Source organism: Engraulis encrasicolus, chromosome 2 (genome assembly GCF_034702125.1).
Source record: "Engraulis encrasicolus isolate BLACKSEA-1 chromosome 2, IST_EnEncr_1.0, whole genome shotgun sequence".
Classification (NCBI taxonomy): domain Eukaryota; kingdom Metazoa; phylum Chordata; class Actinopteri; order Clupeiformes; family Engraulidae; genus Engraulis; species Engraulis encrasicolus.
This window is the reverse complement of record NC_085858.1, coordinates 36,511,017-36,526,558: the sequence shown is the minus strand read 5'-3', so window position 1 is coordinate 36,526,558 and position 15,542 is coordinate 36,511,017. Positions and strand designations below refer to the sequence as shown.

At 48.4% G+C, this 15,542-nt stretch overlaps 1 protein-coding gene across 1 annotated transcript in view; it reads right to left on the bottom strand.

The window, feature by feature from the left end:
- Positions 1–1,605: 1,605 nt before the first annotated feature.
- The window catches only part of tanc2a (tetratricopeptide repeat, ankyrin repeat and coiled-coil containing 2a), a 322,252-nt gene continuing 308,315 nt past the window's right edge, over positions 1,606–15,542 (bottom strand). The window contains exons 24-28 of the mRNA XM_063187732.1: positions 13,689–13,821; positions 10,643–10,734; positions 9,860–10,006; positions 7,994–8,094; positions 1,606–6,226 (exon numbers count right to left, since the gene is read on the bottom strand). Coding sequence (XP_063043802.1) covers positions 3,793–6,226; positions 7,994–8,094; positions 9,860–10,006; positions 10,643–10,734; positions 13,689–13,821 — 2,907 coding nt within the window. The 3' untranslated portion in view covers positions 1,606–3,792. The remainder of the gene's footprint in view (positions 6,227–7,993; positions 8,095–9,859; positions 10,007–10,642; positions 10,735–13,688; positions 13,822–15,542) is intronic.

Here is a 15,542-nt window from a genome sequence, read left to right as displayed (position 1 = left end):
TTAAATGTGCAAGGATTTAACTCTTGTACCGTAATTGAAAGTCAAAGGGTCGTAACTACTCCCTGGTCAAACATGCTATGTTTATCAGTAGTGATGCCTTTATGTAGCCTAGAAACCCAGACGCCCCTAGTGGCCGCAAATTGAATTTGCTCTGTAGGAGTTTAGCTCGCCAGGCTAGCTTTTATGTACTGTACGTTTTAAATACCAAGCAAGACTACTTAGGAAGTTGTGTAGCTACGACCTTTTGTCTTTATAGGCCCTAACAGGGAAAAGAGCTTAAATAACCAATGAGCCTTGTCAATCTGCGTCAATATCCATGTTCACAATGTATTTTCATACTTACGTCTGGTGTATGTTGTATATATGATGCTTGTCAATATTGTTTGTGTGATGTGTGATGTATGATTTGAAAAGACCAAAAAGAAGAATAATAAATAATGAAAAGACACAGGCAAGCGCATGTCTCACAATCCATCTTTGTTTTTGCCTTATTTTCTTCCAAGAGGTGTCCATCGTTAAATAAGTACAGTATTTTCCTCGTACATACATACAGCCATACAATTGTACATTTTACAGTCGCGTAATGGGGGTGGGGGGTCAAAAAAAAAAAAAAAAGCATTCTCCATTGTCCTCCTTGGGGGAAAAGGTCACCACTCACATATACACACAATGTACAGAATTCAACCTGGCTGTCTGTTAGCAAGGCCCCAAAGGAAAGAAGAAACCAAAAGTACAAAAATGATAAAACCCTTTAAAACCTCTTCCTGCAAGAATAATAATTAAAAAAAATGTTTGTGCGCACACACAGACACGCACCTTTGCAAACACACATACACACACACACACACGCACGCACAGTCTTGCAAACACTAACCAACTGAATGTCTGCTTGAATGCGTGTGTATGTGGATCAGCAGAAAGAGCATGCATCCATAGTGGGATCTTTATGTACAGTAATTACAGTAAACAAAACTCATATATTTATACATATAAAACACATTGGCTGAAAACACCTGCAACTGTGACGCCTCAACGCCTCCTACTTCCTGCTTTGAACTTTGACCTCTGACATCAAACGGACACTTCTTGGTTGGCTCTAGTGGGACGCCATGCCATGCCAACTAAAAAAATAGTACGTATTTCTCACAATGCAAGACCATTCGAACAAACGAGTCTCTGAAGCGAGATCGAGATCTCGTCGAAACCAGTATCACCTCTAGCATCTCTTCCAACATCTGGATTCAGCAGGGGTTAAAAAAAGGAACACAATTCTCCAACATAAAGTACTTGTCTATTAGAAGCGAATGACACTGATGATGATGATAACAAACTCTGTTCAGTCTTGCCTACATGTCTATGGTTGACTGCCTGCATCAGGTCCGCTCCCTGTCTTGTGGAAGTTTGGGGGGGTGACACAACTGAGGTGTCAGTACTACAGTTGGACAACTGCAATCCTAATCAGTAAACCTCTTCTGTCTCTCTCTCCTGTGTCTAGTTTCTTGTCCTGTAGCCTCTACTGTCAGCAGTGATGCTACCCATTTGGGCTCCCTCTGCAAAATAAAGACAAGGGGCCCTTTTCAAATGTCAAGGGTCCCTTTTCAATTCACCTTGCTGTGTAAAGAAGGGAACGCCCCTGTGTGTAGCTGATGAACGCTGCCAGATGATGCAAGTATATTCTCTGTTATTTACCATTGCGGGCCCCCTACAGTAGGCTAATTTGGTGGGGCCTTTGGCGTCTTGGTGAAACCGGCTCTGTCTAGTGTGGCTGCTTCCCAGTGCAGTTTCCCTCCCTCTACTGCTCTCCTCTCCTCCTCAGCGTCCGGCTCTGCCCTCACAGGAAGTCACGTGCGCTCCGTTTAGAGAAAAGGAGGGAGCGCTGATTAGAATCTCCAGTAGCACTGCCCACCATTGTTCTCCCGCACTCACACTCCCGGTCACATGATGTCTCTGTGAAGTGGGCCAACAGACCAGACCGGCAGAACCCTAAGAGACCCCTTTTCCTGCCCTCTTCCCCTCTGCTTTAACCATCGACATGTATAAAATATAAATATAAATTTTATATGTGTACGGTTTAATCCCTTAGCGCAGAGCCTCTGTTATGACCTTATTGTCACCAAAATGGGAATGGACCAAGTCTTAATCGGTTACTTAAGACTCTCTGCATTGTCGTAGCAATGTTGTGATGATGATGTAGTTGAGTGTTTTCAGCAACTGTAGTGAATAGGCCTGTCCACTGGCCCATCTGCAGTAAGAGGCTACCTGTGGAGGTTGCATTAAAACTCTTCCAAGACCAAGACCAGCAACACCAAGATCCCGTTTGCTCTTTTCTTTACCCAAGTGATATGGTCACGTAACTCTTCTAAGAACTGGCTGGACCAACAGACCTGAACAGACCAAAACAGAACTCCACAAAAAAAACCTTTTCCCTCCTCTCTTCCTTCCCTTCCTCGTAACTGCCTTTATGTCGGACCTTTCGAAAAGCAAGCAGGAAGGTGAACAAATTTACAATCAAGTAGAGAAAAAAAAAACAAAATTAGGTATATAGAATATTTATATTTTTTTATATCCGTAATTATTTTACAAACATAACTTAAAATGATAAATAGTACTTTTTTCCGCTTTTTTGCTATGTACACATTTTGCCTTGGTGTCAGACTTGTTTTTCTGTAAAAGTCACTTTTATTGACTAGGAGCCACAGCAGTGTGTTTGCCTCTCAGTTCATCTTTGCTGAGGCATGCTGGGACAGTTCCAGATGACAGCCAGAACCTGAGGTACATCGACCCCACAATAGTGAACCAAGACTGGGGGAGAGATGACTGGACGTCCCCCTTTCTCCTGGGATGGACGGTGGTCGAACACCTGTGGTTCAGATGCTAAAGAGTGGACTTTGTCGGCTGCGAGATGACCTTTGAACTCTACAGGCTTCTCTTAAGAGGATATCAGAGCCTTGCACTGGCCCCGATCTATATGGGGAATTCACCAACTTTAACTGCGAGCGTGAACGTCTTGTATGAATGTACACAAAAGCCTTGAACTAATAGCCAGCACTAACACCTGGGACAGACGAGAAGAAAGCAGCACTGCTCGCTGTTTATACTCTAGTATGTTCATATGTACGGTATGTCTGTAAGGCCACACTATAAACAGTAGGGATACAAAAAATGCGGATATCTGTCTATTCGTTTCAGATCCATTAATATTATTATTATTATTATTTATTCTTGTCCTGAACGAGTGATCTCCAGTTTGAAACTGTGCTCTGTGCCCCTATGCAACCTGCTTAAGGAAACCCAGCGTTATGACAACATGAGATGGACAAGAGATATGTGGTGTCAGTGGTGTGTGTGTGTGTGTGTGTGTGTGTGTGTTTGTATGTGTGTGTGTGTGTGTGTGTGTGTGTGTGTGTGTGTGTGTGTGTGTGTGTGTGTGTGTGTGTGTGTGCGTGCGTTTGTATGCGTGTGCAGTATGTGAGTCTGGTTTTGGGAATGTTTGAATGTCCTGCAAAAATCCCCAAGCTGCAATGAAAGCCCATCAGGTAGGCAAGTCTGGTAAGCGAGGCGATTGCAGATGTGTAAGTGTGTGTTGGTGTGTGTGTGTGTGTGTTCGTAATGTAGTCGGTTTCCAAAAGCCCACCTACATGTCAGCAAGCAATGCGCATGTGTGCGAGTGTGTGTGGGCTTGCAGAACTCTGCCCAAGCGGTTACGCATGTGTAGGAATGTGTGTGTGTGTGTGTGTATGTGAGTGTGTCATATGTATTGGTCTCTCCAGCCAGTCAGCCAGTGGGCCAGGCCTACACGTTGGACTCCACAAAGGGCCTCTTTGGCTTGATGGGGGAGGTGGGCCCCCCCGCCTGGCCCCGATCGGAGCGCCCCATTGGCCGGTACTCGCTTCCCGCCGCGTCCTGATAGGCCTGCGCCACGGGCAGCGTCCGCGCCATCTTCACGTCCGGGTAGGTGGGCGCCTGGCTCACCCGCCCCATGGCATCGTGGGAGTGTCCGAGGCCCAGGCCGGCGGCCATGTTGGAGGCGGCGCGCTCGCTCACGGAGCTGGGCGGGGCGTAGTAGTCGTCCTCCATCAGGTGGCCGTTGTGGGCGTTGTTGGTGCGGTTGTAGTAGGCTATGTGCCCGTAGTGACCACCGCCACCGCCACCGCCGCCGTTGCCAGGGGAGGTGGCAGGACTGGTGACCACGTCCAGCGAGGAGACGGCCCAGGAGCGCGAGGAAGGCGAGGAGGAGGAGGAGGAAGAGGAGGGCTGCGGAGGAGGGGGGAGCGAGGGCTGCTGCGGGTACTGCGGCACGTGCGTACGCGCCGTCTTGTCGGTGACACCCATGAACGGGGTGTTGCGGGAGCGCAGCGCCTCGCCGGGGTACGTGCCCCCCATGATGCGCGAGATGTCCATGGGGCCGCCGCCCTGGGGCGGGGAGACGGGCGACAGGTCCTCGCAGTACAGCCCGGCCTCGTACGACAGCTGCAGCGGGATCTCCATCTGCTGGGCGGAGGCCGAGGGCCTGAAGCCTGGGCCTAGATTAGCGGCCGAGCCCGCGCCGCCACCGCTACCACCGGGGCCCAGGCTGCTGGCCGAGGGCGAGAAGCGCAGGCCCACGCTCTGGGAGTGGATGAGCGGGCGCGGGGTGGGCGGGTGAGGCTTGGGCTCCTGGGCGCTGCCGGCCACGCTGGCGCTGACGGGCCGGCTGCGGTGGTGCGGGTTGTTCTCCGGAGAGCCCAGCTGCTGCGACTGCTGCCTCTCCATCTCGTGGGCCGGCATCATGGCCCCCGGGTAGTAGGCCGCCGATTGGCTGCGGCTGATCTGTGGGGCGTGGCCGTAGCGTAGTCCCCCTCCACCTCCTCCACCGGCGGTCATGGGTCGCTGGTAGGCTGAGGTGGGTCTCTGCAGCTGTTGGGGGGGAGGTGGTGGTGGTGGAGGTTGCTCCATGTCCTCCATGAGACTCGGGTCCATGCTCATGGCGCGCTGGTACAGCATCCCGGCGCTCAGGCCACCCTGCATATGCAACGAACCTCCACCCATGCCACCCATGCCCACACCCATACCACCCATGCCAACGCCTCCATACACGCCCTCCATCATGTCCTCATGGCCGCCCCCGCCCATGGAGTGGGCCATCTGGCTGTAGGCGTTGCTGGAGAGCACGGCGCTGGAGTGGACGGCGGCGCTGGGCTGGTTGGTGCGCACGATCTGGGCCTTAGCGGGCTGCAGCCACTGGCCCTGCTGCGCCTGGGCCTGGACCGGTACCGACACTGAGACGGGGCCCTGCTGGAAGGAGCGCTGGCCTGCCATCTTGGAGAGGGAGAGCGGGGACTTGGGTCGGCCGGCGTGCGGGTTATGGTGGTGCTGGTGGTGGTGGTGGTGCTGCATCGCCTCCTGCTGGTAGCGGGTGGAAGCGGCGGAGGCGGACTGGGGGCGGTACAGGGCGGCGCCTTCGGAGGTGGGGCTGGCTCGGTGGTACTGCGGCCCGCGACGGAGAGGCGAGGGTGGGGGGCTGAAGTGGTAGGAACCCCCTGATGGCGGAGGCGGTGGCTGGGTCTGCGGGTGGGGGTGAGGGGGGGAGACCGGGTGCTGGTAGTGGTGGGCCGGGGAGGTGTGGGTCGGGCTGGGCCGGAAGCCGCTCTGGTGGGTGGGCGAGAGGGAGGACGGCGAAGGGGACGAGCCGTAGCCCTGGCGCGTCGGGGACGACATGGAGGTGGGGCTGGGGCGCAGCTCGAAGGTCTGGCCCAGAGACGGGCCTCCGGACAGGTAAGGGGAGTCACGATGGCCTGGGGAGGGGGGCATGTTCTGGATGATGGGCAGAGCAGAGGGGCTGCAGCGGTTCCCGGCCACCATTACACCACTACTGCCCCCTAGTGGGCCGGCCTCCATATCGCGCTCCAGATAGTCGTCGTCCTCCTCAAACAGGTCCTGCACCGGCTCCATGTCCGCCAGCCGAGGACTGAGGACTGGCTCCATCGAGGACTGGCTCCGGATTGGCTCCTGTTGGTGTTGGTGGTGGTGGTGGCGTTCGGGCGTCCTCATTGGCTCCTGGTGGTGTTCGGGGGTTCTGGTTGGCTCCTGGGGAGGGGGAGGGGAAGGGGGCGGGTGGTCGAGGTCTTGCTGCTGGGCAACCTGCCGGCACTCCTCCTCCACGCGCTGGAAGAGGCGCTGGATCTCGCGGTTGCTGGGGCACAGGCGCATGGCTTCACTCAGGTCCTCCAGGGCTGCGTGGAACTGCCTGCAGAGGGGCGGCGGAGGTGAGGAGAGAGGAGAGGAGAGGAGAGGAGAGGGGAACGAGGGATAGAAGAGGGGGAAAGAGAAGAAAAAAAGAGGGATAGAGGCGAGATAAAGGGATATACAAAGAGAAACATAGAAAAGATAGAAGAGGGTACCATTACAACAAGGAGAAGAAGCAGGATGAAAATAAGGGCCGAAAAAGGGAAAGAGGGATGGAGAAGAGGGGAACAGAAACAGAGAAAAATAGACAAAAGAGGAAAAAAGGAATGAGAAGACAAAAGAGGTAAAGAGGAGAAGAGGGGAGGAGATTGCGAAACAGTGAGAGAGGAGTAGAGAAGGGTAAAAAAACAGCTTTAGTTGCGGTTGAGTACATAGCAACTTAGCACAACAGTGCACACAATACACTATTTCTGGAATCAGAGACCTATGGCTCATTCTTTTGAAACTCGGTTGTCAGTGGACCAGTGTTCATTCTCCCGACGTCCGTTGTAAATGCGTTCTATTGCAACAGATGGAGACGATACAAATGTCTGAAAAAAAATAATGTTTAGCAAACTCAGAGTACACAGAGGTGCTCAGAGTTTGAGTTTCGGAACCCCGAGTTGAGTACCCGTTCTTTTGAACTTTCCCGAGGCGGAGGTCTGGGTTTCCGACAACCGAGTTTCAAAAGAATGCACCGCAAGACTTCCAACCAAAGCTTCAATAATGTCCTCAGCTATATTTCCTTGTAAAAAAAGCCCTATTTTTTGTATCATAGTTTATTTTCAGCTACCTACCAGTAAAGAAGAATGAAATATTATCAGACTATATATTTCTGAAGATGTATGGAGGAACACAAAGTGGCATAAGGCAGAAATAAAGCTTGAGGGTGAAGGAACTCAGTATGAGAGAGTGAACTTCATGAGGGTGAGAGGTGACGTAGTAGAACCTTCAGAAGTATGCACATCCCACCTCGCTGAGGCCAGGTGCAGGACAAAGGAGTATCTGACAATAAAAAGAGTAGAAGTCTGCACTTCTGCAGCTCCGTTTTTAAGACCCAGCACGGTCTTCATCAGACACGTGAAGATGAAGATCCCAGCTGATGAAGACCCTACTGCGTCAAAACGTTGAATAACTTAGAGGGTGAAAAAGTGGATCGCACTCAGGTTCTTCTTTTCTTCTTCTTTTTTCTTTTTTTCACATAGCAGCAGAAGAATAGACAAACGTTTCTGCTGTTGCCTTCGTCAGTGTCTCACCTTCTAAGTTATTCAACTGGAGACGCACCACATGGAAGAGCGCGGTGTATCTGAACTACTACTTTTTCAAAACGTTGAATAAACCTTCAAAGCGGAGCTGCAGTGTGCAGACTTCTACTCTTTCTATTAGCAGGTGAAGTAAAACCTCCATGGTAGCATGGCAACACTATGACAGGCCTTCTACGACCTGCAGACTACTGGATGGCAAGTGCTCCACAGTAGTTTCAGACAAAAATACTATGACAGGCCTGCTACAGGAGAGCTTCCGCCTGTCTCTCTCCTGTTCAAAACACCGCTCCCACTAAGAAACCAGCCGGCATCAAAAAAACACTACCAAAGAACGTCACTGAGGAACTTCGAGAAGAGTTTTTGTTAGTAAGGTCACAGGATGACCACATGTGGTTTCCGAAAACAAAGCAAATATGATATGTAGCTAATAAAAAGTAAAAAAAAAAAAAAAAAGTGATGCTTGGCCCCGCCTTCGGCCCTTGTTTTGATTTGTCTTGTCTTTGTCTGTCCGTCTCTATGGTTACCTGCTGCTGCGCTTGGCGCGGGCCCGGGCGTAAAAGGCCTCGTACGATTTGGGTTTCAACTCTAGAGCCTTGCTGGCAAACTCCTCAGCCATCCCAAAGTCCTGCAAGCACAACAGGGCAGGGCGACAGTCATTCACAGGAGCCTTCACAGCGCTGCCCAGCACGCACACACACAGACACACACACACACTACCACAGATTCAAAGCACACACACACACTCTTGCGCACGCACACACACACACACACACAAACACACTTGCATGCAAGCATGCATGCACGCATGCACGCACGCACGCGCACACACACGCGCACACACACACACACACACACACACACACACACACACACACACACACACACACACACACACACACACACACACACAAATAGGCAACGAAGCATCAGGCACACACACAAATAGGCAATGAAACATGTTCAACTAAAATTGACAATATGAATGTTTGGAGAGTGAACAAACCCGTACACATGAACATACACATGAATACAGACCAACACACATGAACAAGTGTATACTTATAAATGCATACAAACAGAGAAAAGTGACGGTGAAAACATGTCAAATGTTTTTCATATACATGTACATCATGTGGTAAACTAAAAAGATACTATACGTAATGCTGTGCAAATGAACACGCACATACACAAGCACACATACCATTCACACACCGATACACACACACACACACACACACACACACACACACACACACACACACACACACACACACACACACACACACACACACACACACACACACACACACACACACACACACACACACACACTACACACAATACACGCAAACAGCTGATAAATACACATGAGACAAGTAACATGTAAACACCTTACAGTACGGTATGTATATGCATTGAAGGACAAGACACAGACATACGAATATAGCCAGCCAAACATACAGTAACCACACAGGTGTAGGACACACACACGGCCTCCTAGACAGCAATAGTCGGACTCTTTCTACAGTCGCTACCACCACCAACATCAGCTCGGAGACACAACCCTTCCTCTGCCACAGCAACCAAAGGAGAATAACAGCAACAAAACGGAAGTCAAAAGACAATGAAAACGCTAAATAAACATAAAAAAAGTATGTTCAACCCAAATCTAACCAAACTAAAATTATGACAGATGGCAGAAAGAAATGATAATGCTGATCTAATGGATACTATTAGATTGTATACATCATTGAGGGATGAAATTGACCTCTGTATTCCTTGTCAGTCATCTGCAGTAGACATGGTCTTTACTGTAAACCCACCGTGACAAGCAATACAGTAGGAGTTTTTAAAACAAAAAGTAATTTTAGGATTCTACAGACAAGCGACTAACAAAGGAAACCGTGCTTGAAGAACGAGATAAGAACAGACACTTTTCTTCAGTCACTGACTGAAAATGTCACTCTAAAACACGTGTGAGAGTTAAATGCCCGTGTGAGTCTTTGAGTGCCTGTGTGAGAATCCTGACTGAGGACGTCAATGTTGTTGGTTTTTTTTGACAACATATAAAAGATGCTGCAACAGTGACATCTGAAGAAGAGAAGAGGACAGTCAAGGCAATCAGAGATAGAGGGCCAGAGACAGACAGGAAGAAGGATAGATGAGAAGAGATAGAGAGACAGAAAGAAGGACAGATGAGAAGAGACAGAGAGACAGAAAAGGAGCGAGAGAAACAGAGAAGAGGAGAGAGACAGACAGACAGACGAGGGGAAAGAAAGACAAAGAAAAGAAACACAGAAAGAAGAGGGTGAAAGGAGAGAGAGGGAGGGAGAGAGGGTGAAGAGAGTTCAAAATACGTCGAGAAATGCTAAAACAAAAGAGAGACGCACGTTCATTTTCCGACGGCAGCGTGAGAGGTTGAGCAGCAGGGAGACTTTGAGCTCCCTGAAGGTCTTGAGGTCCTCACTGAAGCCCTCGCGGGGGAACTTCTTCAGGGCATACTGATACCGCTGGGCAGCCTCCTTCACCTTGCCCTTCTGCAGAGGGACACACACACACAGACAAATACACATACACATATACACACACACACACACACACGCGCGCGCATGCGCACACACACACAGACAAAGACACACACACAGACACAGACACACACACACAGACACAGACACACACACACACACACACACACACACACACACACACACACACACACACACACACACACACACACACACACACACACACACACACACACACACACACACACACAAATGCATGATCATGTATAAACAGGAACACTTTGCAGATGTCATACTGTATGTGCAATACCTGGTAGTCAGATGGGAAACGAAATCCTTTACCATTTTACCAGCCTGATTTCTCAGAATTCCGAGGATTGGAAACAAATCTTTGGGACACGAAATCAGTGTCTGTTTCACAGATTTTTACCAAAATTCTGTGCAATGGTCACGGAAGTGTTTTCCGTGATGGATTCAAGGAAGTGCTTTCTATATTCCCCCAGCACTACGTTTAGTCAGTCTATCATTAGAACATTGATACCAAATTCTAATACTAAACAAAATACTGGAACCTTGCTAATATTGTGTCCACTTGCATACAGACAAGTTGTAGCAGTGAAGATGGTCATAGCAGTGATGAAGGCTCACCTTGTAGAAGCCATCTCCCTCCTCCATGAGTTTGCTGAGCAGCACGATCATGATGTCTGGCTTAGAGGTGGCCATCGCCCACGTCGCTGGACCTGCCGCCAAACAAGGTGCATGATGGGTAAGCATACTGGTTGCCCGAAGCAACGCAGAATCAGAATCCTCAGAATCCTCTGAACCAGAACTTAGAACTAACTACTTAGAACATTCTTAGAACATACTTATGAACTGGCCCTTTGGGGGCAGATGGAGCCTAGGCCTCTTTGTGACATCACCCAGGGGGTGTGTCGTGATTGGTAGCTGGGCGCTTAGCGGCAGGAAGGGCAATCGGAAGGTAAGGAGAGAACAATGTGAGCTGATAAGAGCAGTCAGCTATTATGTGTACCGCCACTCTATTCTCCACTTCTCACGAAACTCTCCAGGCCCTCAGGTCTGCTGTTTCCAGCAGTATAAATAATATTTATAATAATTATTATAATTATTTATCGAAGGGTTCTTTCTATAGGTAAGTAGGCCCACTGTATACCTTTTACTGTACAAAATATAGATGGATGTGTATGGATAGATATCTGAGGCTAGTAGCTGGAAAAAAAGAAGATATGGGATGGCTGAATGAAGAAGTCATTAGTACATACAAAACTAACATTACATGTTTGTTAACCTACAAGACTTAGTATCAGTAGGATTTCTTGGTTGGCCATTTCTTGTTTTTGTTGTTATTCCCCGGAATTTTGTCCCTTCAAGGTTCCCATAGTTCAGTCTACAAGGATACCACTTAGTATCAGCTATATCCTAATTTCTCTGGTGTCAGCAACACAGAAGAATAGCCATAGAAACCATAGAAACAGCTGGCCAATCCAAGGCCATGCAGACCAGCAGCATTCACAACATGCAATTCTGCAGTTTCCCCAGCAGGGGGCATGCATGCAGCACACTGATGGAGATGTCAACACATGTACGTGTACAGTCATCTAAGTCAAGTCCAGAAATCCCCACTTTTGCCACCGCATCTAATGCACACATTAAATTCTTTTTCATAGTGTGCAGGATGCAGTGTGGCTAGTGAATGATTTGGGACGCAGCCTCCACATGCACATCTTCAAGTTCCAGAATGCTGGTGGACTTCCAGAATAAAGTGAAGTAGCCAATGACAGATTCACTTTTGCAGGCATGAATGCACCAATGGATGACACCCAAGCAAGCTGTAGATAACACCGCATCCACATAGACCAGACCACAACCAAAATACAAATTAAATAGAGTCTGTCTCTCTCGCTCTCTTCCGCTTTACAAAGAGGCGGGATGAGACCCCCCGAAGCCCAGGGAGAGTCCACAAATATACAGCACAGGCCCAGATAGATAGATAGGGAACAGGACAACACAGAGAGGACACACTGGGTTGAGGGGATCGGACTGGGCTTGGACAGACACGGAGACTGGGGTTTACCTCCTCGTGCTCGACTGGGAAGGGTCTGACATCCTGGTTACGGAGGGCAGAGGGTAGCGGGATGTGAGCAGGGTCAGTGGAGGGTCAGAGGGGAAAGGTCAGGAGATGGGGGGGGGGGGGTCATGGATAGTTAGGTGTGAGTCGTGTTAGGGGGGGGGTGATGACAGAGATGGACAGGAGAGAGAAGCCACACACACACACACACACACACACACACACACACACACACACACACACACACACACACACACACACACACACACACACACACACACACACACACACACGTTCACCGCCACAAGATAAGAACATCCCAGAGTCACCAGAGGATGGTCAGAATGTGAATGTGTGTTTGTGTGTGTATGTGTGCATGTGTGTGTGTGTGAGTGTCACAGAGAGAAAGATGGATTGAATTGGGGATGGGAAGAGAGCACAAAAAGCAGCAATGAGAACTAAGAGCAGGATCAGATGAGAGAGAGAGAGAGAGAGAGAGAGAGAGAGAGAGAGAGAGAGAGAGAGAGAGAGAGAGAGAGAGACTGACAGAGTGAGAAAGAGAAAGAGACAGGAAAGAGGGAAAGATAGAGGGATGGGGAAGTTGGAAGAAGAGAGACAGGCAGGCCAGTAACAGCAGAAGCAGTGCTAGTGCAGAGGCAAGCAAGCAGCACCAATAGCTTTAGCATTACTGCTAACAGCTAGCACTAGCATAGCATCTAGCGGTATAGCTAATACACAACACTGTTAGCTGGAAACAGGAGACAAATAGGACAATCTTATAACAATATATGTGATGGGTTACTCCACGAGGGTATTCCACAGTGGTGTCAATATGGACGATAGTCATTTCTGAGCATTCAGATGATTTCTGAGGCCATTTCGAGCTAAAGCTGTCAAATGAAATGTCTTTGATAAACAGCTCAACCGGCTCCCTGTAGCAGGGGCTTTCGTAATTGCCAATGTTAGCGTGTCCGTGTGCAGCTATTCTTCCCCAAGTGTTCTATTTAAATCAAAAAGTTTCGACCACGTTGAGACACTAATGGGAGTCTCTCTTTTTCTCCACCTCCCTCTCTTCGTCTGAGCTCTCTGTTTTTGTTATTATTTCTGCTTGCCACACTGCCAAAACCGAAAAGAGATACTGTTCTCTAGGTTCTCTCTCTCTCTCGCACACACATTTATCTCTGCACTCTTTTTTCTTTCATTCATCAACTTTGTCTTGCCTTTCTCTCTAATACAATCTTGGCCCTCTATTCTTTCACCCCCCAGGTTCCATCTCGTACCCCCTAGTTCTATCCCTCCTCACCTTCTAGAGCTTCTTGAGCAGAGTCAGTGGTGTAGTCTACGTAGAACGCGGGTATACGGAGTATACCCACTTCTAAATTTCTGGGATTTCAGTATACCCACTTAAAATTGATTGGTCCATTGTTTTGAATAGCACAAGTATATACAGTATACCCACTTCAGAAAATGCTCAAATATACAGTATACCCACCATAAAAAAGTAAACTACACCACTGAGCAGAGTGACCACCATGGCAGGTTCAGGGCCCTCCCTACACACACGCACGCACGCACACACACACACACATTAACAGAGCGGAGACGTACCGATCTTGGCTCCCTTTTTGAGTAGTGCGACCACCACTGATGTGTTTCTGCAGCCCACGGCGCGGTCCAGAGGCCTCATGCCGCTGTGGTCCACATGCTCGATCATGGCCCCGTGCTCCACCAGGAACTGCACCTGAGGGGGAGAGGAGGGCAACATGGCATCATACCAGACCGTTAAGATAACACACCAATTTGACGGGGGGGCGCTGTGGCGCAGCACAATAAGCCCCCCACATTTGGGCTTGCATGGGGACCCGGTTCGAGTCCAGCCTGGGTCATATCCCGATCCTTCCCTGTCTCTCTGACCCATTCACTTCCTTTCACCGTCTTCGACTGTCCTGTCAAATAAAGGCATAAAAGCCCCAAAAACAATATTCAAAAATAAAAAAATAACACATCAATTTAAACCGTCTTTTGTCGTTTGTGCAGCATAACTTTGCATGTTAACTCGTGCTCCACAATGCCCTCTGACGACAGGTTAGATTTAGGCATGGTTTTGGTCAGGGCACAATTTAGCCACAATTTTGCAATTCACAATTTTGTTTCACTGTTCTTGGTAAAAGTAAAGCGGCACAGGTAATAGTGCGGAAACGGTGCCAGCCTTTTTAAGGCCCCTAGGGCCGCCGCTGAGTATATGAATGTTTTGGGGAATTCATATATCCAGTTAAAAAAAAAACAAACAAAAAACTGTTTCTGTAAGCGTGGTTTTAGCTCAATAGAACTGATATCGTTAAAACAGTAGATTTAAGACAGCAATATCTGCATGTTTTTTAAAAACCATAACGTGCTTGCCTGGCAACCAGCCAATAGCGTGGTGGGTGATTCCACATTCCCCATCAATTTCCTCAGTCTGTTCCATTGACGTAACAACTGAGATTTCTTTTATCTACGTGTCATGTAAAGGAAATAAAAAGTATAAACGGATAAAACATACCCGGTTTAAAAAATATTCGCATTCGTATCACTAAGGCCTTACGGCACATTAAAAAACGTGTTTACAGTCCATTGTGAAGATACAGTATGTACTGTAGCCTATGCGTAAACCTGTTTTCCTGCACCACAGACCACATTGCACTAGAGATCAGACTGCACATTAGATACCATTGGGTCTGTGGTATAATAGTGGAGAATAAGGCCCCAGGAAAAGAACATTTGTACAGTTTAATGAAGACAGATCAGTCTAAAACCACGTCCTCCTTTTAGTCATTACCGTCACTTTATATGATCGATTCCACCATTTCAGCCAGTAAGTTACAGGTGCCAACTATCCCTTTTACCCAGGGTTTCTCCCCAAATCCAGACCCATTTGAGTAATTGCCTGCAATTCAGAAGGTCTAATCCTCTCTATTATTAATACTCTAATCAATATCTTTGACTGCCGCCACAGAAAGATTCTGCTGCTGTAATGCTGGCAGGTACGAGTATGAGTATGAGTAAGTGCTGTCGTACTTGCCTCAAGTGAGCACTGCCAAGGCTTTCAGACACGATAGACGCTGAAATAATATATCTGAAAAACCCTGTTGCCATTTGGCAATCTCCTTAGGACGCTAACAGAGATGTAGCCCCAGAAAACTATTACGTCCACTTGCACAGCATAATTGCTAATGATCAGTACTGTACAACAGCACAAGCATTTCATGCCCGATTATCTCTGCATAATGGTATAAATGGTAGAAAAATGGTGACAGGATAGCATTTCAGACGAAACAAGGAACCAATCTGCTCAACAGCAGCAATTTGGGATTCAGCATCTTGCTCAAACATATACCAATGGGGTTAGGCAGGTCGAGGTCGAACTCATAACTTTTCAATTGTCTAATACAGTTGTTCTCAAACTACTGTACTGGTGGGCCT